Raw genomic sequence first — 26751 nt, 5'->3', positions numbered from 1 at the left:
TTTTTGTTGTGACAGCATTTTAGAAAGAATATTTTAGTATCTTTAAGGGCTCTGCTACTGTGTCCCTCTTCTGCTTTCTCCAGAGAAGTTTGGGTTCCACTGTAGGCCACTGAGAAAATGTCTGGATGTCTTCTGAGTCTTTCTCACCCTGAGAGAAAGGCAGGTAAAAAAAAGGTCTAGCTTTTCAGGGGCCTAAAACACCAAGGATTAAGCTCTGGATGCAGAACTACTAAGAAAATGCCTCCCAAATATAGTGAGAATAAATAGTCAAACCAAACAGTATCATATCCAGCACAAAACCACAATGAGTTGATTCAATCAGACATTATCCGAGCAAGGAAGAAAAAACATTCTGGTTTTAATGGCAAGGAAAAAAAAAAAAGGGAAGAAACCCAAATTACTTTGCAGGCGTTGGTGGCCCTCTTACAAGTTGTTTTTCGGAACACAGTTTAAGAAATAATTCAGCCTTGGGTTGGGGAGAATTAGGACTGCAGAGGCTCTTGTGCAGGAGAACTTCCCAGGTGTGGGGCTGTCTGGAGGCTCAGCCAGGTAGTCGGCTGCTGCAGCCTTGGCTTGTCTCCCATCTCCCAGAAGACACGAAGCACACGGCTGGGTTCGCTGCTGGGAGGTGGCGATGGATAACGGCTGTGGCCTGATTCTTGAGGAGCCATGGATTCACTGCAGCGTGTCTCGGCCATATGTGAGCCCTGGCCACGTGTGAGGTTCCCTGAGGAGGAAGAGGGGGAAGACACACGCTGTTTCTTACACAGCCCCTTGTACTGAAGCAACCACACTTGAACAAGCAAGAATCTGGGCTTTCCCAGGCAGTATGGTCCGCAGGTCAGAGAAACGGCATCCTGGCCCCCAGGCACTGGATTCGGGGAGGCAGCAAAGGAGCGGCTGGTTGGCTCTTGGACTAGAGCTACTACACACAGTCTTCACCTTCCGGAGGCCTGGGAGGAGATGATTATGGGATGGAACTTCAGAGGCCTTGCTCAACCTTCCAGGGTGTGCAGCTCTGCTACAACAGCTACACCAAATCATTAGTCCAGCTGAAACCTTCGAGTGACAGGAGACTAAATTTCTCTGCGGCATCTCGTACAGCGGGATAACTTGTCCAGTTATAGTCCTCCGCCAAGGTTTCGTAACAACCTCTGCATATGCTCAGCCAACCCCCGCACAGCTTCACGCTCTCAAGAAGCTCCTGGACCTCAAGAACCGCTGTGTTAGGGCCAGATAACGTGGGGGTTGTTGTAGTCTTGGGGGGAACTCGCCTGTGACTTGGGGATCTTTCTCTGCGGGTCTTTTTATCTCCTCCAAATATCCTTATCCAACTATCCTCAACCATGACTACCCGTGAGCATCAACCAGGGACTTAAAAAAAAAAATGCGGACACCTAGCCCTCACTAGATTGTAGTCTCTGGAGGTGGAACCAGAGCAATGGCATTTCTAAAACTCCCCAGATGATTCTCAACAAGGTTGAGAACCGCTCCCTCGTTCCTGGAACCTGGGTAACCTCTTGAAGATCATGCCGGCATCCTGGATTAATGCATGCCGACTCTACCACTGGGGCAGCTCCCTGTGTTTTTGTGTCATCTGTTATGATGTGGGGACAGCGACAGCATCTCTCTGCCTCCAAGAGTTGTCGAAAGAATGTCATGGGGACACATCTGGGAAAGTCTCCAGCACATAAGGGCTCTATCAAGTTTAACTCAGAGCCTAGCACAGTGCCTGGCAAACGTTAGCACCATGTCCGTGGTCTGACCATAAGCCAGGCGTTGTTTTAAGCATTTTACATGTACTATTCAATACATTTTGTTGCACTGAAGATCTAGCAGAAGAAAAATGACATAAGCAAAATGTGTCTTCGGGACCTCTTCACCCAGTCGGACCTACTGTCCAGACCACTCATTTAACTCACATCCTGGAGAAGTCCCCTGTACTCCTTGTCATACGTCCTTTTGCCTCCCAGCAGAGTCCTTTCCAAAGCTCTTCTACAAAAGTTCTCTCTACGTCAAAGCCTCCAGGGTGATTAAATTAAGACCTGTTCAATGGTCATTCCGGTATCTTTTGTTGCCTGTTGCTAAGCCCAGGGCCTATTCATGAGCTACGTATATAAGTGATGCCCAGTAGGTTCTTTGTGGAATGACTAAATCTTGCAAAAGACTATGTGACATACCTATACAAAAGAGAAGGAGAAAGACCGAATTCTTGTGAACAGGGGATGGTGAGAAAATGCTACCGCAAAAAGCCCACTATGTGCTAGGCACTTTTTATGCATCATGAATTTTCACAACTCCAGGAGATGGGCATCCAGGTAATCTTTTGCTGTGTAGCAAATTACCCCCAAACGTAGTCTCTTAAAAGTAACAGTTATTTTGCTTGTGAATTTGTAAAGAGGTGGGAGCGTAGAAGGAGCAACTCCTCTCTGCTCCAAGGTGGCTCTGCAGAGGACAGGAGTGTCCACTTTCAGGACCGCTCAGTCTTGTCCTCCAGCCACTCTGGAGCCACCCTGGCGGCCTGGCCTCCTCAGGCACAGCCCCAGGCTGGCTCGGGGTTGGATGGGTCGGACTAGAAAACTCTTTGCTATGAGAATACAGCTCTCCATCTCAGCCTCTCCACTCCCCCTTCCAAGGGGAGCCGTGCTTGGGGAGAAGCCAAGCCAAGCAAAAGATTTCAACAGAGAATGGAGGAAACACACCCACTGAGGTTCTCATAGCAACATAATCACGCACAGGCAGCAGCCTATTTCGGTGGGAGCTTGTCTGAGCTTCCCTCCCCGCCCCGGTTAGTCACAGAATGGATGCACTGAACAGGCTGCAGCAGTGTGAGGTGGGGTAGGGTGGGGAGAGAGCGCTGGACTGGAAGCCAGGGGGCTGGGGAGCTGCTCTGAGATGCTCTGTCAGCTAGCTGATGGATCACAGACACGTGTCCTCTCTGTGATCTCGGGGTCCTTCTCCGTACGATGAGAGGATAGGACTGAAGACCTGGGAGGACCCTTTCTGCTTTCCGTTGACTGTACAAGTACTGAGCCTCTCTTGGTAGGACATCAGGTGTCTCAAGATCTTTTGTCTCTAAGAAGGATGCTTAGAGAAAATGGGGTTCAAGAGGGTAAAGGTCACCCCTTAGATTCGGCTCATTTGCCCCCCCCCCACCTTCTGCGTGTTGGCAGGATGTGAAAGGGAAGAAGGACCAGGTGTTGCCAGACTCTGCTCGCTCACCCTGGACACGCATCCAGCTTTGTGGTCGGAGAGAGGAGAGGGTTAAGGTCATCCTTTCATTTAAATGAAACACACACACACACACACACACACACACTCACACACACACACACACACATACACACTCACTCATTAACTCAAGCCTCTTGCCCACTCTCCATCCCCTCCTCTCCTCTCCCTCCTCCACTTATTGCAATGCATCCTCTCTTTCCCGAGGACCAGGTGATGGAAACGTCTTTAGATCCTGGCCCATTTCTTCAATGGACCCGGGTTAGTTAAGGACAGTCAGGCTCACACCTCCTGCTGTCAAAGGTGACGTTAAATAACACACAGGGCAGGACTGCTCTGCCTGGGTAAGCACGGGGGTGAAGTGAAGAGAGCCAGGATGCCCAAGGAGCCCCGTTTAGGTCCCTGCCCTTGACTTGTGAACTGAAAGCTTGAAAGTGCAGCTGTCTTCGAAGGAGTCAGCCCCCGAGGCCTGTTGTAATGGGGGACACAGAGCGCGCCCCCCCACCCCGTTTTAGTCCCCACCCGCCTGACAGATGGCCAGTAAGACAGAGAAAAAGAAGCTCTCAAAGTGAAGACAGGAATGCATTGTATAAAAATTCACACCCTCTGCTGCCGCCCAAACTCCCTTAAAAAAGGATCAAGAGAATCCTAATGGGTACGTGACATCCTCCTTCTCTCCCATAAAAGGGACTTCAAAATCTGGTGATGCTGGGGGAGGGGTGAGGAGGGAGAAGAGAGATGTGTGGGCAGGGGGCTGCCAGGGGAGACCGGGGCAGGGGAAGCGCGGCGGAAGGCTCACCCATCTGAGTTTCTCCCACCCTCTTTCCCAGGCCACCTCTGGCTGAACCTTGGTCCCACCCTCTCGGCCTGGGCGAGGCTTGGAGCCCCAGGCCCTTGGAGAGGGAGAGTGGGAGAAAAAAGGGGTCATGATGCCACACGTAGCCCTAGAGTTGAAAGAGTTAAGAACCCTCCCTCATCCAGGCATCCACCCCGTGGCTCCCCAGACCCCGAACGCGGAGGGAGGATGCAGGAATTGGCAGCGGAGCCGGAGAGCTGGGGGTAGGGGGGCTGGGATGGGGGCGAGGTGACCGTGGCCCAGCCTGGCCCAGGGCCCGTCCTCGGTGGGAAGACGCACACCGGGTCCGAGGACCTGCCGGAGCCCAGCCCCGGCGCCTGCCTTCTCTGAGCCTCACGCGTGGCCCGGCTGCGTCCGCGCAGCCCTCGCCCCCCCCTCCCCGCCTCCCCCCCCAGCAAGCTGTCCACGGCGCCCGGGAGTGGAGGCGGCCCAGAGACCCCCGGAGCCCGGGCGAGGGGGCGGCCCGGGGCGCGGGGGCCCTCGGTCTGCGCCCAGCAGCAGCCTCCCGCCCGGCCCAGCCTCCTCCCCGCCCCCACTCACCGGCTCAGCCCCCGGGAGGGACGCGCAGGAAGCGTGTTGCTTCGCCCGCTGATCGGCAGAAGTTGAGAGGAGTTGTCGACTGCCTCGGCCGGCCGGACTTTGCGAGCAGCCGGCGAGGAGCCGCCGCCGCCGCCGCCGCCGCCGCCTCCGCGGAGCCTTCGGGGCTCCCTCCCTCCTGCCCGGCCCGCAGCGCGGGTGGAGAGAGGCGGGGAGGGGGTCGCGGGCGCGACAGGAACTCGAAACTGTGTGAAGGAATCCGAAGCCGATGAGAAGGGAGGAAAAGCAAACAAAGTGGAGACTGCAGGAGAGACTCCGCCGTGGTTGATGGTACCGGCTGATGCTCCAGCAGAGGGACTGGGTTGGGCTTTTATTTTATTTTATTTTTTTCCTCCCATTTTCTCTTTCTCTCTCTCTTTTAAAGCTACACCAGCTCTCTCTTTCGGCACTATCTCTGTATCTCCAAACCCTTGCTGGCTCTTATGGGCATGAAACACTCCTCCCGCTGCCTGCTCCTAAGGAGGAAAATGGCGGAGAACGCGGCCGAGAACACCGAGGTAAGGAGGCGAGGGGCCGGGCCCGGAGACCCCGCAGCCCGCCGGGACCCCCGCGCCGCGCGCCGCCGCCGCCGCCGCCGCCGCCGCCGCTCTGCACCTGGTGCCAAACTTTCCCAGCTCCATCCCGCTGGCTTCTGCCGGCCGTGTGCGCGTGTGTGCGTGTGTGTGTGTGTGTGTGTGTGTGTGTGTGCTGGGTGCGGGAAAGACAGTGCCTGTCTCAGGCCCCCTCCCTCTTGAAAATGCAAAAGAGTCGCTCTCACCCCAGCTCCCTCTCCTGCCCCCCGCGGCTCGCTTTCCATCCCCCCCACCCCTAGTCCCAAACCCTGGGCGGCCGCGCTCCCCTGCCCTCCCCTCTGGGCTCCGTTAGGGCTCCAGGGTGCCGGTTTCAGCCGGATCGGGATGGGTGATCCGGGGGCCAGGTCTGCTCCCTGCTGCGCCTTGACCGTCTCCGGCCGGCCGCTGCCTCGGCGTTACCCTCCAAGCTCGAGCTCTCGGTCCCCGCAGCACCGCGGAGAGCTCCGAGCCGCGGGGATGGGGGTCGGGGAGGGGGGCCCCCGCGCGCCGCGCCGGCATGGCACTTGGGCACCACCAACAGACCCTCGCGCCCAGATCCGGGCCGGGGAGAGGTCTGCCCTCCAGCACCTACGAGCCGCCTCTGGGACGCTAACCCCGGGGAGGGAGCTCGGGCCGCGGCCACCTTCAGGACCAGGGACAGCGCCCGTGCCTGCCGCAGCCGAGCCCACGCGGGCCGTGGGGCCTGCGCGCCGCGCTGCAGTGGGAAATGGGTCCGCAGCCGCTCGTCCCGCAGCAGTTCCCAGGAGGTCGCTCTAGCTCCGCAAATTGCGCTCTCGTCCCCCGCCTCCGGCAGCCCAGCGGCTGCCCTTTCTGTACTCTGGAGTTGGCTCGGAGCCGCAAAGACTGGAGGCTGCGTTCCCTGGCCTCGCTCTGACCCTGCTGTCATTACAACTGGGTTAGCCCGTAGGCTCTGGGCACCTGTAGTCACGAAGGGGATCCGCGTGGGCAGCCCCCTTACCTTCGTGGAGGAACGGTGCGCCGAGGGGTGGGGGCGGAGTGGGGTATGTGTGTGAAGATCATCCCCTACTCGGTGGCAGGAAAAAGGCAGAGAGCAAATTCCCGGCTCTATTAATAGCCGGGTGTCTGGTGGGGCTGCTGCCGCGCACTTCACATATGGTTACCATATGCAGCGTGGGGCGGGATGGAGGTGTGGCACGGGGATGGTCCCTCTGTCTTGCTGGGTTGCAGGAAGGGGCAGAGACCCTTCCCGATCTTCTTCCCTCGAGGTCTGAACTGCAGCTACCCCCTAACCCCCCCGCGTAGGCAGCAAAGCTCTTAAAATCCCCGTTCTCTGAGAAACTGGAAGCAGCATGCATCTGGCAACTGTCGATTTCGAAACAAACACGCTCTGGGGGAGAACAGTGGGGTGGGGTGTTCCGGAGCTAATGCCGTCGCCTTGAGTTAGGGCAAAGCATGCGCGCCTGCGGTCCGCTCGCCACTTCCTCCACCCCCCCCCCCGCCCCCAGGCGAGCAGACACTCAGAATGATGTGTAGTGCAAGGCAGAGAGCTAGCCTTACCAATCCCCTCGCCCTCCTCCCTCCCATCGCCCACCTGCAGAATGGGTTTCTAAAACTAGCTCAGAGTCCAGGCTGCACTTCTGTAATCTGTTGGACCAGCGAGCACGTAGCAGTCCCTGCAGCCGTGTGGCTGGAGCGCTAGAAGCAAGAAAGAGCTTCTCTCTACCCATCCTCCTACCGCTCGGCTTCTAAAAAAAAAAAAAAAAAAAAAGTTTTCGCAGGTCTCTAGCCCCCCCGGCACTCTGGTTGTTGCGCCGGGTCTGGGTGCAGACCCCGGCCAGGTTCCGCCGTGTGCACGGCGATGTGAGCTTCCCCACCTCGGCCCGGGTTCAAGGAGTCCGGAGCAGGCAGAACGACGCGCGCCAGGCTATTTTTACATGCTTCCCCCGCAGCTCCACGCTCCCCCTTCTCGGCAGTTGCACATGCCAGCTCTGCTCAAGGCATCAATGAAAACAGCAGTACAGGCGGCCGAGCTCCTGCGAGCAAAAAAAGAAAAAAAAACCCACGTCCAACGCCTGGCACAAAGTGGGGGGGGGGCACATCCAGCTGGGGCTCCGGGAAGGGGAGTGAGTCTGGGGTTCAGTTCTTCACAGCTTCCCCTGAGAACGGGAAGAATTCAGACTTGGTCAAACGTGCCCAATGGAGGCATCCAGGCAGCGTGACAATCCCTTGGTTTTCTTCCAGGAACTGGCTGTTTTTGGAGTGAGCCAAGACTAGAGCAGTACTTCCAAAAGTGGGGTGTTGTGGATCTGCCTGCATTTATGGTGAGAGAGAGGGAGGCAAGGATGCCTCTGTGGGGGGTGTGTGTGTGTGTGTGTGTGTGTGTGTGTGTGTGTGTTGTGTCTATGGTGGTAACGCTCCTTGTTTTTAATTCAACACATCTTTATCAAACATTGACTCTGTGCCAGGAATGATTAGGCTCTCGAGATCCAAAGATGAAGACACCAGGCCCCTGCCCTCAAGGAACTCACAGTCCGGTGGACGGTAGTGCCGGATGATCCAGATAGTTCGGTAGCACCTTTTCCTGCCTTTCCTTGGTGTGGTTTACAAGCACTTTATTTCATTTCATCCTCACCATAATCCCGTGAGATAAGCAAAGATTTGTTTTCATTTCTTAGCCCCATTTTACAGGTGAGGATGCTGAGGCTGAGAGGTCCAGCAAGTTCTGAAAGTTACCTGGTCAGCTAGGACAGACAGCCTTGGAGCACAGACTGCCCCCACTTCTGATTCACTGCCTTTTGCCCTACATTACTACTTCTATTCTTTTATTATTATTATTATTTTGGCCGCACTGTGCAGCATGCGGTATCTTAGTTCCCCGACCAGGGATCGAACCCATGTCCCCTGCAGTGGACGCAATGATTCTTACCCACTGGCCCTCCAGGGAGGTCCCTATGTGACTTCTAAAAAGATGCCACGTTTGGATGGGAGCAGGAGAGAGGGATAGGGAGAGAGGATGTTTGGGAAGGGAGAGAGGCAGTGTTGGGACAGGCGAGGGTGACCTCTCACAAGGTTTTTAGGGAGAGATATTCTAATCCTTAGGCAGGAAGGAGAGAGTGGGGAACAAAACTACCTGCTTGTGAGCAGAGCCTCCCTTGACCGGTGAAGTTTGGAGCTGGGGCGGGGGCGGGGAGCATCCAGGGTGCAGGCTGGGCGGGCACGGTGAGTTCCGTTTCCGCTTTTTCTGGCTCTGTCCCTCAGATGCGCTTCTCCTCCTCAGCTGAGGGCATCATCCCCTGCTCCGCCTGTGTCATTAGAAACCTTCTACTGTCTGGTCTCCTCCCCAGCCGGCTGTCCGTGCAGAGGCCACCACCCTCACTATGCCCTCACTAAGGCGACAGCCTCTCTCCTGTTGTCCTCTTCTCGAATCCAGCCCTCGACGGGCTTTCAGAAGTACAAATCTGCTCATGATCAGACATTGCTTTCAAAACCTACCGTGTCGCCCTGTTGCCTTTAGGACACAGGATAAAGCCCATTTCCTTAGCCCTTCAGTACCTGCCCCATGCAGTTCTCTGCAAACACTGACTTCACGCCTGAATGCCTTGTGCTTCCTGGTTCCTCTACCTGGGCTACTCTACCCACCCCCGTTCTCTCTGGAAACAAAAGATCTTCCTCAACCAGCAAGACCCAGTTCAAAGGTCTCTTCCTCTGAGCAGCCTTCCCAGATCAGCCATGTATCCTCCACCCCATGGAGAGTGAGTTTTCCTTCTCCTTCTTCTGCGTTCCTAACACCTGTCTCTCGCTTTTCCTATTACAAGATAATTAGCTTTTTTAAAAACATCTTTATTGGAGTATAATTGCTTTACAGTGGTGTGTTAGTTTCTGCTTTATAACAAAGTGAATCAGCTGTATGTATACATATATTCCCATATCCCCTCTCTCTTGCGTCTCCCTCCCACCCTCCCTATCCCACCCCTCTAGGTGGTCACAAAGCACCGAGCTGATCTCCCATTGGCTTTTTATATGTCTGTTTCTTCAGTTGGATAATGAACTTTTTTGGGGGGAGGGTGTCTATCCTGTTCTTAACACTGTGCCTGACACACAGTAAATTAAAAATGCTCACAACTGTTGACTGATTCATGGGATTATGAACAAGCTCGTGAGCCTTCTGGGTGTTAATCACTCACGGCTTTCTGAAAACTGGGTTTCCCATCTCCCACTCCTGTGCTTAGGTTATTGTGGACCCTGAAAACTCAAGCAATGAGTAGAGTTTCTGGGAATCGAGGTGCTGCAAAGCTCAAAGCATGGGTGCACTTTGGTTGCCTGGGTACCTGCTTAATAGTCCATTACTACTGACTCTTCCCGTGGGGTGTTTGTCTGAATAGCAGATAAGTGGATTAATCACAATGCCCAGTTATGAAGCCTGGGGGATGATGGACCCTTCTGAGCTTCTGCTGGCTTTACTGGTTCTCGGTGAAAGCCTGATGCATTATTTACGGTGCGACTCCCTGATGGGGTTTTTCACACCTCAGAGGAGAACCCCCAGGGGTGAGAAAGCAGTTTTAGCAAAGGAGTCATTTTGGAGACTGGTTTTTGAATGTGCTATTGACTTACTGGCCTGGGGAGAGAGATGGGCTGGGAAAATTCCTACAATAGGACAGTGGGGTTAGGGTACCAATGGGTGATGCCCTGTGAGTTATGGGGAGAACTGGGCTGAATTCCGACGTGGTGTACGTTGGTGGCTTTGGTTCATGGTTCCCTCTTCTCAGGGTTTTCGGCTCAAGCGTGTAGTCCTAGAGCACAAAGGTGAGGGGAGGAGAAGAAAGAGGGCAAGAGGAGGCTGGACCCAGGCCCACTTCTCTGGGGTCTGCATCGTGTCTCTTTCCGATGAGCGTGGGGCTCTGAAGCCAGACTGCCTGACTTTACACTGAACTCAGTGGACGTGTTGTTATGGTGAACAAGTCCCCGAACCCCTCTGGGTCTTGTACGGCTGTTGCGATGATTGAAAGAATTAATTCGTGCAAAGGGTTTAGAGCATGGTGAGCTCCCGAGGCCCGCAGGATCGTCAACCTGTCAGCTTTTAGGAGTCGCGCCAGAAAAGTGCCAGCTGGATGAACTCTCCTACTTCCTTATTTCTCCAGCTGAAATGATCGCCAAACCACAGACTACATCCCTCAGCAAACACGGATTTCAGCCCTGAACTGAGCTCAGGAGAATTAAGAAGATGCCCACGTATCTTTTGTGCCCCCTGCCCCCGAGAGATTTGGCCCTTCAGAGAGTCCTCCGTTGGCTTTTGGCTGTCAAAGAGGGTGAAACCACACTCCCGTCTCTGACTCAGGAGTGGCTTTCATTTCCTCCTCAGTGCTAACTGCGATGTGAAGTGATTATCACATTCCAGCGTGGAACATGCAAAAATCTGTAAAAACAGCATTTACACCTTGCAGTCTACGGTGCCAGCAGGAAAAAATGGGCAATGTGGCGAGATGTGGGCTGCCAAGGTAACTGGAAGTGGGACTGTGTTGTTGTGTGACAGGCAGGCGTGTTGTCCCATTGTGCACCGACTTGGCAAGAAGAGGGGAAGCGCGGGCGGGAAGGGCCCTCCAGAAGGCCACTCTGTCCGCGCTTCCAGCCCTGAGCCCACTTCTTGCACCCAGGATGCAGTTGGCCCCTTGGTTGCTTGTTACAGAACTTCACAGGAGGCAACTTCCCCAAACCCCTTGTGCATCTCAAGAGTCAGGAAGTTAGTTCTTCCTTAGGTCTGAGCTCCATCTCTTCCATTGCAGTTGGAGTCACCTTGGTTTATGTTATTCTAAAAGGAGATTAAAAACCTTCTGGTTGCCTTTGCATTTGGGGCTGCAGGAGAGGTGTCTCACCCTCTTTACCAGCCTCTGTTCCGAGTGATTCCAACGCCTTCCTCTGAAATTCTGGATTAGCCAGGAAAGGCGTGTTTGAGAAGACATGCCCCTCCGGTGGTACCCGGCCTGCTGGATATTTCACACCTCAAATGGCTTTTCTCCTTCACTTGTTATTAGAAGTCCCTCAGGCATCACAGCTTTCTCCAGATTTGTAATGGGTGACCCATAAGCAAAGATCTCTTTTTAAAGTGTAATTTTATAGGAGCAAACAGCTCAATGTATACATTTTCGTAAAGTCATAGAATCTTAGAACCGGATGGGAACTTCAGAGCATTCAAATTAAGAGACGGGAAAACATTGCCAATATCAGAGTGCTTCGGTGTTGGTGTCGGGTCCATGTTTCCTCTTAGGTCAATGCCATTTCTACCCCCTTTAGCACCGGCTTGACTGTTTTTACATTTGGTGCTAATTTTCTGGTATATCCTGATAGGTAATATCGAAAACCAGTGTTTCCCTACGTAAGATCTAAGAATTGTGCCTAGCAGGATCTCTCTCCCTTTCGTACGACACGTAAAATGCTTCGGCATATATTGTCTTGTTTAATGGGTGCCATCATACATTACATACTTACACACATATGTTACATCCTGTACACCATACGTAACATGTCAAGTTACATATTATTCCCATCGTACAGATGAAGAAACCAAAGCACGGAAAGTTAGTGTCACTTGCCCAAGATCCCACAGCTAGTAAATAATGGAACTCAAACTCTGGTTTTTTAGCCACTGAGACCTCCGCTTTTTCCGGTCCACCGGGCTGTGAAGACAGCAGAAGGAACAGAGTAGACACTTACAATACAAAGAGAAAGAATGGAGAAATTAACAGGAGAAACAAAGAATGCTGGATTGGGAAGAAACCGAGGAAAAGATACCAGCCCCGGCTTTCTTCTCCTGCTTTCAGTTCTCACTGCTATGCCCCGTGGGTGGCAGGGACCCAGTATAACTTGTGGCCAGGACAGTCTTCGTTCCTCTGGGATGTCCCTGGGTCCGGGAGTCCTAGCTGGTGGGCCAGGCAAAACTCTCGACTAACAAAGTGTACCTTTTTGGAAGCTGGACCAAGGCCACCATGTTAAACCTGAACTCTCGTCCAGCTTCTTGCATGGGATGAGATGAATAGCAGAGACTTCAGGACAGGAACTTGGTTTTTTACATTTATCTTTGTAGTTTTATTTCATTGTCTAGGGCTCGTGCAACAAAGTACCACAAACTGGGGGCTTAAATAACTGACATTTATTCTCTCACAGTTCTGAAGGCCAGATGTCTGAATCCAGGTGTCAGCAGGGTGGGCTCCTGCTGGAGGTTCTTAGGGGGAAATCTGTTCCCTGACTCTTTCCCTGCTTCTGGTGCTTGTCAGCTACGCTCTGGCTGGTAGACACAGCACTGCCTCTCTGCCTCCGTCTTCATGTGGCCTTTTCTCCTACGTGTGTCTGTATCTCTTCTTCTTGTCCAGTATGTCCCTGTCTAGTATGGCCTCATCTTAATCTGATTACTTCAGCGAGGTTCTTGTTTACAAATGAGGTCAGATTCACAGGCAACAGGGGTTAGGGCTTCAATACATCATTTGCGGGGACTTGATTCAACTCATAATGTCATCCAACATGGTGCCCACACGTAGTAGGTCTGAGTAGAGAGTGGCTGGCAGATGGCAACGAATCTGTAAAGAGGGCTCGGAATAGTTGCAGAGTCAGTGAAGGTTGTCTGTCTCCTTTAAGTCTCTCTCCTGCTGCTTGCCTACTGTCCAGCTTGCCCACTATTTCCGCAGAACCTTGGTCAGGCCCCCTTTCCTTGAGTTGCGGCAAAATTATAACAAGAGCTGCCATTTTCACGTCCCTATTTTGTGTTGGGCGCGCTGTTCAGTGCTTCGTATGCATCGCCTTGTTTAATTTACGCAACACTACAAAGCAACTCTTCTTATTCCCATTTTGTAGTTGAAGAAATGGAAACTCACAGTGGTTGGTTGTCTTGACGAAGATGATAGGACCCGTAAGTAGTCCTATACTACAGTCCTGCTGCTGACCGGGGCCTCTTACCCCTCTTTTATTCACATCCCCAGCGGGAAGCTTGTCCTCACTTTTGCCCACACCAGGTCCCACCTACTGAGAGCCTCTTGGGGGCTGGAAGGAACTGGTAAACATCCGTGTGTGGGAGAGGGTGGAGGCTGGCTGGAGCCCGCCAGCCTGTACCCGGCTTCACGTGTTCAATCCCCTTGTCCTCCCGGGGGATTTGCTTTCCATCGTTGTCAGAGAATTATCGTAATGGTAGCATCGTGAGTCCATTCCTAGCTTCCATGAAGGGCTATTCTGGAGGACAGGAGCGGTAAGGACTTTCTCGGCACGTTAAGCCACGTGGGTCACTGGCTTCTGGGCCTGAGGCAGTTTTGTGCAGAGGTTCGGGGCGCGGGCCCTGGGGCTCGTGCCTGGGTGCAGACCTCAGCCGGGCTGGGTCCTGGCGTGCACACGTTACACCGTCATCTGTGCCCGGTTTCATCATCTGTGTCGTGGTGGTAGCACCTTATCCCGCGGAGCTATCATGAAGGTTAAATGAGTGACTTCGTGGGAAGCTCATGTGGGTACACGGCAGATGCTCAAGATGAGCTACGATTTATCATCCAGGCTTATCCGGTGGTGTCTCAAAGGGGCGGGGGGCACACAGGTGAATAAAGGGCCTCCACTGGTGACGTGATGGACTCACTGATCCAAACATTCTCAGAAGGGACAAGGTTCTCCGTGCCCCACGGGCTGGCCTGCCCAACTCCACACGCACACTCAGTGTTGGGGTCCAGGGCTCCGGTGTTCGCAATGTCCACAGCAGGAAAACCAAACCTCATGAAGCCCCCAGGGATGGAGAGAAGTGGGGGGGGGTAGATGGGCACCCACTTCAGACCTCTGGGCCTTCTCCAGGCGCCCCCAAGCCCTGCTGCTGGGACAAGAGCCACTCCTACTGCTCATAACTGGATTGATGTTCCCCACGGTCCCACGGCAGGAGAACAAGGCCTGGCGGGAGGGCAGGAGGACAGAAGCGTAGCCCAGGCAGGCGCCGCAAATCGGGTGTTAATTCCCGAGTTAAACGCCCTGTCCTCTTGGCCATGAATCCAGTAAAGGACATTCACGGGGGGGGGGGGGTGAGGCCCAACCAGAGGGTGGTACAGCTGAGACCAAACCACTATAAAGGGAACTGCGATTAGCAAATCCCTCCTTCAGGTCCCCACCTGTGGCTCTATTGTGAAGGATCTTTTCTCGTTAGCGGAAGGGAAGGGAAGGGGTGGCCTTTAACAGCTGGGGCTGCCAGAAAACGAGAGGCTGCAATTCCCCCAGGCGCATTACATCCAAGGGCTTCATCTCGCCCTGACAGGCAGTTATGACGGCACTTCTCTAAGGAGACGCAATCGGAGGATCCCACAAGAATGACTGCAGCCCATCACAAGGTAAATGGGATCCTAATCAAGGGATGTTCGCTCTTAACGTGCATCAGTGGGATGTTCGCTCTTAACGTGCATCAGTGGGATGTTCGCTCTTAACGTGCATCAGTGCAATTCTTGCCTTCAGGTACCGAGCAGGGAAGTGATGACTATTTATTGAATGAATAAAGGAAATAAACTTGCACATCACACGTACACCAGCCAACTTCCTTTCGTTACAGAGTCTGTCTGCTCCCAGCTCTCCAGAGTGAAAGCTGCGGTTCCCAGTGTATAGTCAGGGAGGGTTTTGGAGGCAGATGTGAGTTTGAGTCTCATCCGCATCCCTCTGGGATTAACACCCCTTTTTATAATCCATGCAGGTTAAATACAATCACAGGAGAAGACAGAAAGAAGACACTCGACACATGTTTTCATCTTTTTCCTCCTGTTGTAACTTGGCGTTTATTTGCTTAGCTTTTGTTTTGCTTTTGGGGGAAAATTTGCAGTGCAAAGTGGGAAGAGTCCTTTCGGATTTCACGCGGGTGGATGTAAACGACCTGGTCCAGGCCGTGGGGCGGCAGGTGTGTTTATGCGTGGAGGTGTGGACACGCACGTTAGTCTGCGGGGCCGTCACGCAGAAGCATGAGTGTGGGCTTATGTACTTGTCACGCGTGGTTTGCAGTTCACAGCAGGTAACACACAGTGAGGTGCACATTTAACCATGAGCTTGGAGCTCTGGGGTTGACCCAGGGACTGATGACTCAACGTGGTGGGGTGTGTTGTATGGGGGGCACCTGGGGGCGGGGGTGGGGTGGGGAGTGGGGCCCTGGGTGGGAATCTTGTAGAGCGGATCTGAGGGTCAGGGTCAGGAGGGTTAGCAGCCCTAGCTTTGCAGCTGATGTACGACCTTTGTTACGTAGCTCGGGTGCTGTTTTCCTCAGCTGGGGGCTGGGTGGCCACCCTCCCTGGCGCGACACGCTCTCCCCGGGCCATCTCACGCCTCCTGCCTGATGTGCTGAGGATTCCCAGCCGAAGCCCAGACCCGGCCCCCGAGCTTGGACTGTATGTCTGGCTGCCCGCAGGACACCTCCGCTCAGGTGCCACACGGGGACCTCAGACTCCTCAAGGCCCCTCCTGGTGTCACCGCTTCCCACCTCTCTGCCCCCTCCTGCTTGCTGGTCCTCATCTTGCTGAGCGTGAAGTTACTCAAGGCACAGGCCCCGTCTCCTCTGCCCCGTCTCCATGGCTATCCTGGACCTCATCGGCTTGTCCTTTGCCCTGAGTTTGTCCTCCTCTTTGGGGTCCCACTTTGGCCGTCCTGGGCACGCCCCCCCCATCTCTTGCCTGAATCTCTGCATCACCTCCTGGAGGCCCCCCACACAGCCGCGCCTGGCTCTGGTCTGTCCTCACAGCAGCACGAACATGCCTTCTGGAGTGGCGACCTGACTGTGCTTCTCCCCTCCTCAGATGCGCTCAGTGGTTTTTCCATTATCATCGGAGAAGGACCCACCTCCTTGCCGTGGCTTAGCTGGCTCTGCAGGCTTATCCCCCTGAAAGCTGTTCTCTGAAGTCCCTCCCTTCCGCTCCAGCTACACTCACCTCCTTCCCTCCCCTCATCACCTCCTACTCTTCTTCAGGTCTCAGCTTAGATGTCACCTCTTCCAGGAAGCCTTCCCTGGATCCACCCCCTCATCTAAGTCAGGCTTAGCTCTCCCGCCCTGTGATCCTACAGTACCTGTGCATCCTCTGTCGCGGTGTGTATCGCTTTGTACTCACTGGCTGACTTCCTCGTCTGCGAGTCCACCGTAAACTCTGTGAGGGAAGGGCCTCCATCCGTGCTGTTCACTGTTGGATCCCAGCACCTAGCACAGCGCCTGGTACCTGTTAGAGGTTACAAACCTTTTGTTCTACGAGTGATCATTGTGACATGGACCTTTCCTGCACTGAAAATGTTCTGTGGATGCTGGCGTTTAAATCATTATCTATGGCTCCCTTCTTTCTACACTGGCTGGGACTGTCAGTCACCCAGCGTCCCCTAAAGAGGAAGTCTCTGAGGTCATAGCCATCATCTGCCAGCCCAAAGCAAGGCTGCAGGTAAGCTGCCCCAGACACATGTTCACCGCTGCACGACAAGGGCAGGGCTGCAGAGAGAACGGTGACACTCAGTGCAAACTGGGTAAGAGGAGATTTTTCAGACAAACAAGGGCATACATTTCGTACCCTCCTGAACAGCAAGCCTTAAGTCTCAGAAAGGGCGGAAGGGGGCGGTCAGGGCTCTGCCTGGGCCGTGGGGGGAATTCCCTGCACTTCTGTGGTGGGAAGAGGGGCAGAGAGGCCGTGGAGGAAGCCCTGCAAAACCTCACTCGAAGCAGGGCAGTCCCGGGGTTTGTATCAGACAATGTATTTTCTTCCCACTAGGCCTGATGCTTCATCATCGGCTGACGTGAGCAGGGGCCATGGTGGGGTGGGGGAGGCAGATATGTCCAGACAAGGGGTCTGAACAGCCCTGAGGCTCTGGCTCCTAGCTGCAGGCTCTTGGGGGCCCCAGCCTCCTGCTCCGGGGCCGGCGCTCTGCGGGAAGATGCGACTGTCTTAGGCCGGCGCTGTCATTCACTCTTCTATTTATAAAGTTAAAAATAAGATGCTCCATATTCCAGGAGGGAAAGAAAAGCAAACCAGTGGCTTGGGCTGCCGGTACAGCAGGGCCCTGGGCTTCTGTCCACACGGCCAGCTCTGGTGGCTTTTCCTGGAGGCGTCACTGAAGCTCGGCCAAGCCTGTGCCCACCTCCCTTTCTTCTTCCAGTTCTGCTTCAGCATTAGAGACCAGAGCTCTCAGCCCCGCCCCCGCCCCTGGAGGGTACTGCACACGCCCTAGTCAAGGCAGCCGGGTTCCATCCTGAGCACCAAGGGGGCTCGGCCTCGGCCTCGGCCTCCCTGGATTATTCACTCTGGTTCCTCGGGCCCTCAGCGGGTACCAGGTAGCCTGGGAAGAGCAGAGAAGCTTGAGGCCGAACCCGCGGCCCCGACTCTGTTGCCATCTGCCCTCTGACTCTCAGTCACCCGTGTGAGAAACGCCTGAGTTGGTCCTTGTCTATCCCACCTGATAGGGCGGCCCCGAACTAGATGGAGGCCAGGGCATGAGGACCTTTGAAAAGCGGGGAGGCTTTGTGCAAGTCTTAAACTTTGCTGTGACTCCCCTGCTGCTTCAGGTGCCTTCCAGGCCAACTTTGTGCCTGTTTGCCCTTATCGAGCTGCCAGCGGGGATGGAGACAGCTCATCACCATCCTCCACATGGCTTCCCCTTCCAGACTTGCCCACGTGTGCTAAACTTGTGCTGTTGAGCACGCGAGATGCTTTCCCCTCGAGGTGGCAAATGGTGTAGAAAGTGGAGGTTTGGGGAAACGCAAAGAGGTGCTGTCCGTCTGGGTTTGGCGGGGAGCTGACCTCTTCTAGGGTCCTGGCTTGAACAAGGGCGGAAGGGGAGGAGGCTGGCAGGCAGGTGATTGTCCCGGAGGACGAACCTCCCTCCGGAAACCTCTGCCTGCGCTTCTGCTCTCCGCCTGCTGGCTCGGGCTCTCCCTTCCCCAGGCTGGGCCCTCTGCGCTGCTGAGAGCAGTGGCTCTTTCCTTTTCAGGCAGGAGAGACGTGCAGGGCTCGCGGTGCAGCTGGCAGGGCAGGCAGCCTCAGCTTCTTGGCCCCCGAGCTCTGGGGACCTGCATCTTGGAGAGACTCCCGTCTTGGGCAGTGGTTCCTTTAATCCCCGCATGACCAGACACGTGAGGTGGCCTGGGTCTCGCCTGTTCCGAACGCGTACGGGGTAGAGGGAACGAAAGGGAAGGTTTGAGTTTCAAATCTGTCAGTGCCATACTTCCTTGTCTTCCCCAGTGTGCGCTGCTGGACCATTATTTCTAAAGTACTGGGACCTGGCATGTCTCCCAGAATCCAGGCCGAGCCAGGACGTCATATTCCTTTGGTACCGTGGCTGGTGCCAGCAGCCGAGCGCCATGCCAGGGGCCCAGAGGAGGGGCGATGCTACGGCCATCCCTGCAATCACCATCCTCTGACACCTTCTCGCCCCAGGCCTTGGAGGCCCCCTTGTTACCGACGGCAACGGTCTCTAACCTCACCTGGTCGATCGACGGCCTCCGGCGCTGTTTGTGTTTCGTTTTCTCCGATTCCCTCTCCTCTTTGGGGTCCTGCGTCCCCCCTCCTCCCACCTCTCCCGCACCTGTGACTGTTCTCTCTCCAGCCCTCCCGTGGATCCTTCTTCCTTCCCCCTGGTAGTGACCCTGACCCCGGCTTCCCGTCCCTGGATGACCTCATCCTCCTGCACGTCTTGTGACGTCCAGACCTGCACTGCTGGCCGGGTTTCTCTTCCTCAGGGTGCGGCAAGCACTTCAAGTCCACCACGACCCAAACCGAGCTCCCTACCTTTCCTCCGAGCTTGTGCATCTGTTCCTGCCCCGGCTTCCTGCCTCCTTGAAGGGCACTAGTCAGCAGTCACACCAGGGGCCTCCCCAGAGAATTTGCAAGAGACTCCTGCCAGATCTACCTTCTTCCCATCCCGTACTCGCATCTCCCTCTCCCTATCCCGCTGCCTCCACTATTATCCGTCATCATCCTTTGTCTGAATCACTGCAGCCGCTGCCCGCTCCTGTCCCTGCCCTTGCCAGCTCGTCCTCTTCGTGACAGCGTGATGCCTGCACTCCAGGAGGCCTCAGTGGATGCTGGCTGAGCGACTGCATGAGTTATGGGTAGAGACGCTCTGCTCAGAGGAGCAAAGGCGGGTGTTTGTTCTGCAGCTGCTGGACGTTGTGAGTTAGCATCAGGGTCACCGTTCTCCTTCTCTTCTGGCCCTGGTGGAGATGCTTGGGTATCAAAGCACTTTAGGTTTGAGCTCATGGGGCTCAGGAGACCTGGGTGATAGCCCAGACTCTGCAGCGTGCTTACTAGGGGACATGTCTTTTCTGAGCTGTCTTTGCCCCTGAGAGCACAGCAGAAAACAAAAGCAGGGAGTTTGAGGTTCTCGGATGCTCCGTGTTTACCAAGGCGCCTTATCCTTTAGGAGGAAGAAGGACAAAGATTATGGCAGGCAGTGAACCTGGAGAGGCGACTGAATCCGTAAGGAGAGGTGCTCCGCTTGTTCCTTCTGTGAGGCATCGTTCAGTCCACCCAGCGTCACCCCACCCTCCCAGAAAGTGCTAATGGGAGGCTTCCAGGCTGTTCTTCTTCCCCTTGCCGTCGTGACAAAATGGGCTGGGTCTTGGGGGTTCCAGAAGCCTCTCTGCAGAGCTCTGATTCCTAACCCAAACAGGGCAAGTGCCTATTGAGCAGATAACTCTTAAGTTTCTGTATGTTTCGGGGTGAGTGGGGATTTTGTATTCAGGTTGAGGGGCTGGCTGAGTGACCCCCAGGGAGTCCCTTGGACCCTTTGGGCTGGTTGATCACATCTTACCTGAAGCCAGGGGACAGGACCCCTGAGTCACTGAGATGCCCTTCAGGTTTCCAGCGCTAACTCTGCTCTTCCTGTCGCAGTGTTCGGTGCATGAATTGTGCCCGTGACGGGGTGCATACCATCTTCTCTCTTCAAGTTAATCTCCCTGTCGCAGTGTCTACACCTCACTGTGCCTGGACCTTTTTGGAAAGCCGGCCACTTGCCTCTTGCACGTGACTTTCCCATCAGTATCAGGGAAAGTGTGTGGTACCCAGCATATGAGTAAAGAGAACACCACAATTCACCAGTGGGAAATGTTTAACAGCGATGGTTTTAATTCAGTCCGTTGCCTCGGCAGAACCATTCCCTACAGTGTATTATTTTGCAGTACTTTATCCCGTCCAATTTTAGATAATGAATAATCACAGTCATATCTATGACTGTGGCTAGATACGGCTCTAGTGATTTCATCCAAGGAGCCTAGTGTGACTTAACACATCTGGGAATCCTTTTCTAGGCCCCAAATCCTGAAGGCTAAGGAGGAGCTGGGCAGAGAAACAGGCAGGAGTGATAATGACTGTCCTTTGGAGAGGGAGGCTCCTAGGAGAGGTCCACTGTCAAGGCCAGAGAGTTGATTTCAGGGCCAGAGCCGGGCTCTGAGCCCTGACTGTTCCAAGTGTCAAGTTGCTGTGTCTATTTTCCAGTCTCGGCTAAATCCATCCTCTCTCTTCTGCTTCCTGCAAGGTGGTCTCTTGTTCCCCACAGAAAGCCAAAGAGCTCAGTCTCCTTTGAGGTAGGTGCCTGGATGGCTCAGTGCCAGAGCCCTGGCCGGGGCTGGAACCAGGACCCTCCTGCTCACCTTGCTGGGAGTGCCAGGGACCAGATCCGTGTTGGGGTATGGCTGGTGTTTCTAGCCGCAGAATGTGGTTTGGAGAGAAGCTGCTCACCCAGAGCCTCGGAGCCTTTCCAAGTCCCCCAGCTCTTTCACTGGGGATCCCCATCAAGGCTGGATTAGGGGGTCGCCCTGCCCCAGGGGGAGGGGTATGCATGAAACGATGTGCAAGCGTGCTGGTGTCTTACATCTGCTCCTCTAATGTGCTCTCCATCCTTCTCCACCCTGCTCTCTGCCCCAGAGAGCTGAGCTGCATGGACAGGCTCCCCTCCCACCCCAGCTCCCCCAGGCTGCTGGCTGGCAGGGTCCCATGGTGGGGTGTTGTGAGCTGGGGCACCACCAACGGAGCATCAGCAGATCAGGGAAGGGAGAGGAGTGAGCTCAGAACAGTTATTCCTCCAGCTCCTTCCCTGTAGGCTCCACCGTCGACTCTTCCCCTAAACCGAGGCTTCCACGTAGCCTCTCACGCAGCCCTCACCACCTCTGGGCTCCAGTAACTTCTCTCTTCTTGAGCCCTGACACGTAGAGGTCACCGTGGGGTCATCTTACCAGCACCGGGGGCTTCCGCTAAGCTGGTCTTATGAACAGAAATACTTGACGGTGTTCACCCAGCACCGACTCTGCCCCAAGCATCCTCCCAAGCTCTTTCCATGGATAATCTAATTTCATTCTTAAATAACCCTGAGAGCAGATACTCATAATGTCCCTGGCTTGCGAGAGAGGGAACAGCGACTCAGAAAGATGCAGTGAATGTCCCAGGGTCACAGAGCAAAGACGTGGCGGATGCTGGTTCCAAACACGAGCAGCTGCGTCCCAGGACCCAAGTTCCTGCTGGTTACTGGTGGGATCCCTGGACCAGCCACGTCTGCATCATCTGGGGACTTGGGAGAAATGCAGATTCTCAGCCCCGCCCCAGACTGACTGGATCCGAGGCTGGGGGTGGGGCCCACAGTCCCCTCTCCAGGAGTGGGATGTCCCCCCGGGGTTTGAGGACCACTGCTCTCACTGACCCCGGCTACCTCAGCTGCTGTCCCTTTCCCCCAGCCTTGTGTGGCTGGGCTGCCGTGGCTGGTTCCTCCTCCGGCCTGCTCTGGGGAACAGGCTCCATCAGCACCGGCCACTGCCCTGGGCTCCGGTGCTTTCTGTTTTCTGTGTTTGGTGACTGTGACCAGCCCAGGCTCTCCTCCCAGCTGGCTTCTCAGGGCTGTGCTCCTATTTTTCTGGGCTCGTCTTCCACAGATCTTCTCCTTTCTCTGGGCTTCAGTCCCCCAGGTGTGAGCACAATGCTGATAAGTAACAGGAGGACATGGGCCAAACCTCCCTGCACAGATGTTTCATTTGGCCTCCCGCTTCCTGCTCCCCACAGGGGTATCCGCATCCACCCCCTCCCTCCGCTTGTCCACGCGGCCCACGTGGTCTCCGCATACATGCCTGCTTGGTCCACAGTCTCGAATCCGGTGCCGCCACTTTCCGCGGATGGGAATCCAAGGCCAGAGAGGGTAAAGGTTGGTCAAGGATGCCCAGAGAGGCAGGGGCAAAGCCGGGGCTGGAGAAAGAACTCCCAGGTCTCAACGTGGGCTTCGCTCGTCACGTGGTCCTTGCTCTGGGGCTGAGGGTCGCTGAACCTTCACCGGCTGCCCAGTCAGACACTTGCCTCTTCAAGATCTTTTACGAACCTACATACAGGCGGGCCCTCGCCAGTTTGTTGGAGATGGGGTCCAGGGAGGGGTGATTCACGAGAGGGACAGATGTTTGTGTTCAATCGGGAAAATGACCAGGTGCCTAAGAGGGTCCAGGACGCTGCACAGTGGGACCTAAGTGGGATGACTTTGCCGGGAAAGTGTTTTCGTGGAGGCAGGGCTGTCATTATTGGTTTCCTGCCCGTCAGAGTCTTGGCCTCGGAGCAGCACTGCCTCTCCTGAGTCTGACTCCACCTTCCACCCGTTTCTGACTCTATGACCTTGAACCAGTGACTTGTGGTCTCTGAGCCACAGGTATGCCCTGGGAAAATGGCCTCTTGGGCTTGTCTTCATCCTCTTTCCCATCATTATAACAATATACTTTCTTCCTCCTCTCAGGAGTCGTCCCTTTATCTTCTTTGTCGTTATGTTCCTGGTCTCAGGTAGTTTCTTCACGTGCATAATTCGGTCAGTCTCAGCTGAAGACTTGAGGGGCCCTCACTCCAGATCTCCAGAGCCCCCTCTCTGTAGAGCCTTCTACCCTCCAGCGCTCTGCCTTTCAAACGCTAGCTGTCCTGCTTTCCTGATTCCCACCTCTGTCTCTTCCACCAAGGAAGATGCCTCACTCTGCCTGGGTTTCCCCTCCCTACAGCCCAGCTCAGATATACCAGGTAAGAAGCTGAGCCGTCATAGGGTTTGCCTTGTTGGTTTGTCATCTTTCAAAGGTACAGTTCTTCATTGCCTGATGTTCAGTGTCTTGAAAACTGTTATTTCACATGTTTTGTTCAGCGTTTAAACTGACTGTCAGAATTGCCTGGGAGTGCTTTGAAAAATCCAGATTCCTGGGATCTGTCGTTGGCTAAGTTGAGGCCACCTTTGGAGTGGATCTGGGTATTACTGGGTGGCTGACATTGTTCCCTCCCTAGCTGGAGCATCAGTATTTTCAGTAAATACATTGGAATCTCGGATTAAAGGAGTTAGTCACTTCTGCTAAGAATCTGGGTGGAAAGGTATTTATTTCGAGCAAATGGGTTTCCTAGAACTGGATGGAAGGTGTCTGGAGGAGTCCTGGGAAACCAGATGGGAATCTGGATTTAAGCTGATGTGGCTTTGGTCTTGGCCTACAACTTGTGATTTTCTTTCTGATTTATGACTTTGTAGCTCATTTATCTCCAGCCATTGGCTTATTGGACAGATGATGGGGCCAGAGACTCTGTGAAGGGCCAGTTCTTGGGTCCTGAACAGCCCCCCTGTGGGGACTAAAGCAGCCAGTCAGTTTCTCTGAAACTCAGCACCATTCCCTGAACTTCTGGTCTTGCAACACTTTGCTGTGAAGAGATGGTTGGAAAAGCGTCTACAAATACACTTGAATCTGTACTTGAAGCCATTGTAGTCTACATGGATGGAAATATGGGGGTTAGTAAATGCATTCTGTATTTGCAAGATATTTCCTTTTCCTAGAAATCCGTTCTCAGTAAAGACATTTGGAGCACCACTGAATCCTCCAAAGAGTGTTGAGTATTATTCGGATTCTTACGATTATTCTTCTCAGTTTTGTCTTCCTTGCTGGCACCTCCCCGCCCTCTCAAGGGGCAAGAAAGGTGTCTGGTTGCATGGTGGGAAGGAACCTTGCATAATATATTCATGAAGGGCAACATTGACCCGGTAGAAGCGTAAGGATACTTTTTTTTTTTTTAAGAAGATGTTGGGGGTAGGCGTTAATTAATTAATTAATTAATTTTTGCTGTGTTGGGTCTTCGTTTTTGTGCGAGGGCTTTCTCTAGTTGTGGCAAGCAGGGGCCACCCTTCATCACAGTGTGCGGGCCTCTCACTGTTGTGGCCTCTCCCGTTGCGGAGCACAGGCTCCAGATGCGCAGGCTCAGTAGTTGTGGCTCACGGGCCCAGTTGCTCCACGGCATGTGGGATCCTCCCAGACCAGGGCTCGGACCCGCGTCCCCTGCATTAGCAGGCAGACTCAACCACTGCGCCAGCAGGGAAGCCCCTGTAAGGATACTTTAATCATCACATCCTTATTGAGCCCCAGCTCTGTGCCAAGCATTAAGGGGGAAACAGTGACACGTAAGATCTGGGTACCGGTCTGAAGGAATTTACTTCTTGGCTGTAGAAGCAGCACCTACAATAGTGAGAAGATTTGCATGAGACTGTTTGCTGGTAAAAAGGGACAGAACTTAACCAGTAGCTTAGGACCAACGGATGCCACAGGAATCCAGAATAGGAGCAGGAGAGGCCAGGTGTCAGCGTCTGGAGAAAATGACTGCGTTTCCATGATGGGCATGTTCTTGAAGAGAGCAACTGCATAATTCTCAGAAAGCTCTGGGGAAGAGGGATAGATCAGAGCCCAGGGAGTAGACGGTGTGGAGGGTGAGGACAAGGGTCAGGCAGCCAGAGGAACAGAGCGCTAAGGGCAGCCAAAGCCACTGTGTCCAGGGCCAGAGAAGGGCGCAGGCAGCGTCCCCAAATAACACCAGGGCAGAGAGTCAGTTGGCCAGAGATGCAAGTCGTGTTCTCCTCTATCACACTGTAGAATTGCCTCTGAATATTTACACACACAGCATCTTTAGTCATCACAGAAGCCCGTGGAAGAGGCAGGACACATAATTATTGCCATTTGACAGAGGAAGAAAGTGAAGGTCGGAAAGGTTAAATGGATTTTGCATCATAACCTGAATAGGGAGAGAACCAAGACCAGAACCCACAGGTGCCCCGAATGTGTGACCTCCGTCTGACACCATCTGCCTCCACGGGGACCCCGGCCGGGTGTAGAGTCACCTGCCCAGCTCAGGTCCCACAGGGATGCTGTGACCCATATCTGGGACGAAGGCTTCGTCCAGCTCCAGGCAAGATGAGGGTGGGGGAAGAGATTGGCTGTATCTTTCTGCACATCTGTCCATAAAGGAAGCAGAGAGGGTGCTTGGTGACGTCCTTCAAGTCAAAGGAGAGAGAGGCCCCTGTTAGCTTGCGGAGGGGAGAGGGAGGGAGGGGAGGGGATGCATGGCAAGTCTGCTTTGTAAGCCCATTAAGGAGGAAGAGCCAGGAGCCAAGCATCCAATTAACTTGACATCTCTTGCAGCCAAAATATCTGAGGATATAAGAAGAGAATTCAATAGGTGGAGGCTTGGGGGAAAAGTGACTAATAGCTGGAAAACAGCCCCAGTTTATTTAAAAAACAGGTCAGGCGCAACACCTCCAATAGATTCCTTCCCAGCAGTTCCAGATCTGGGAGAGAGAGCAGGTGCTGTGCGGCTGCAACGCCATCCTGATGTGAAGCAGGCATGGCCGTTGTGCCACAAACAGACTGCCAGGGGCGGCCGGGAAGCGCTGGGAAGCACCGGGACGCCGTACACGGCTGCCAAGGGCTGCCCTTGGAGTTGAGCCACGCTGTGACCCTGGCCGTGACTGCAGGATAGGGATCGGCCCAGGTCACCCAGCCCGCAGGCGGCAGAGCCCTCACCCAATCCAGGTCCTTTTGCTGTGAGAGCCAAGGTGCTTTCTGTAATCCGTGGCTGCCTCTCCTTCTGGTGACCTTGGCCCGGCCCTGGCATTGTCTGGGCACCTCAGTAGCACCAAGGCAGAGCCAGGCTGGCCTCTGAGGGCTGCGCCAGGGGTCACAGAGGAATGGCTAGAAGCTGTCCCCAACTTTGCCTGGACCAGGGCTTCACAGGGAGCCCCGGGAGGGCTTGTTAAAGTGCAGGCTGGCAGTCCTCACCCTCACAGGAATGGATTCTGCTGGTCTGGGGTGGGGCCTGATAACCCACCTAAGGTGACTGACACAGACCGTAAGAGAGAAACACTGTTCTCAGTCAGAGGCCTCAGAAGTCTTCCCTCAGAACATTAATTTCTAGAGGTGTTTATAGCTCTCTCAGGGAAAAAGAAAGCCACAGCTATTCCATGGGTAGCACTAGACACCCTCATTCCCTCTTGGAGATGCACGATTCCTTTTAGCAAATTAAAGCCTTAAAAGGATTGCAATTAAGAAATCTCTTTATATTTTGTAGTATACACATATATCAAATCATTACATTGTATGCCTTCAACTTACACAATGATGTATGTCAATTTTATCTCAAGAAAGCTGGAAAAGAAAAGAAATCTCTTTAGCTTTTTTTTTTTTTTTTCGGCCCAAACTCACTTGACCACAGAACCCCTTGTTCCAGGAGTGTCTGTTCTGTGGGGAACAGTGTGGAAAAACGCAACTCC

At 54.2% G+C, this 26751-nt stretch overlaps 1 protein-coding gene across 1 annotated transcript in view; it reads left to right on the top strand.

Annotated features, from left to right (window-relative positions):
* Positions 1–4848: 4848 nt before the first annotated feature.
* PRMT8 (protein arginine methyltransferase 8) overlaps positions 4849–26751 on the top strand; it is a gene marked incomplete at its 3' end in the record, with an annotated part of 81131 nt that continues 59228 nt past the window's right edge. The window contains exon 1 of the mRNA XM_082635603.1: positions 4849–5181. Within this exon, the coding sequence (XP_082491729.1) occupies positions 5107–5181 (75 nt within the window). The 5' untranslated portion in view covers positions 4849–5106. The remainder of the gene's footprint in view (positions 5182–26751) is intronic.

Source organism: Mesoplodon mirus (assembly GCF_964341445.2).
Source record: "Mesoplodon mirus genome assembly, chromosome: 11".
NCBI lineage: Eukaryota > Metazoa > Chordata > Mammalia > Artiodactyla > Ziphiidae > Mesoplodon > Mesoplodon mirus.
This window is presented reverse-complemented; position numbering and strand designations above follow the sequence as displayed.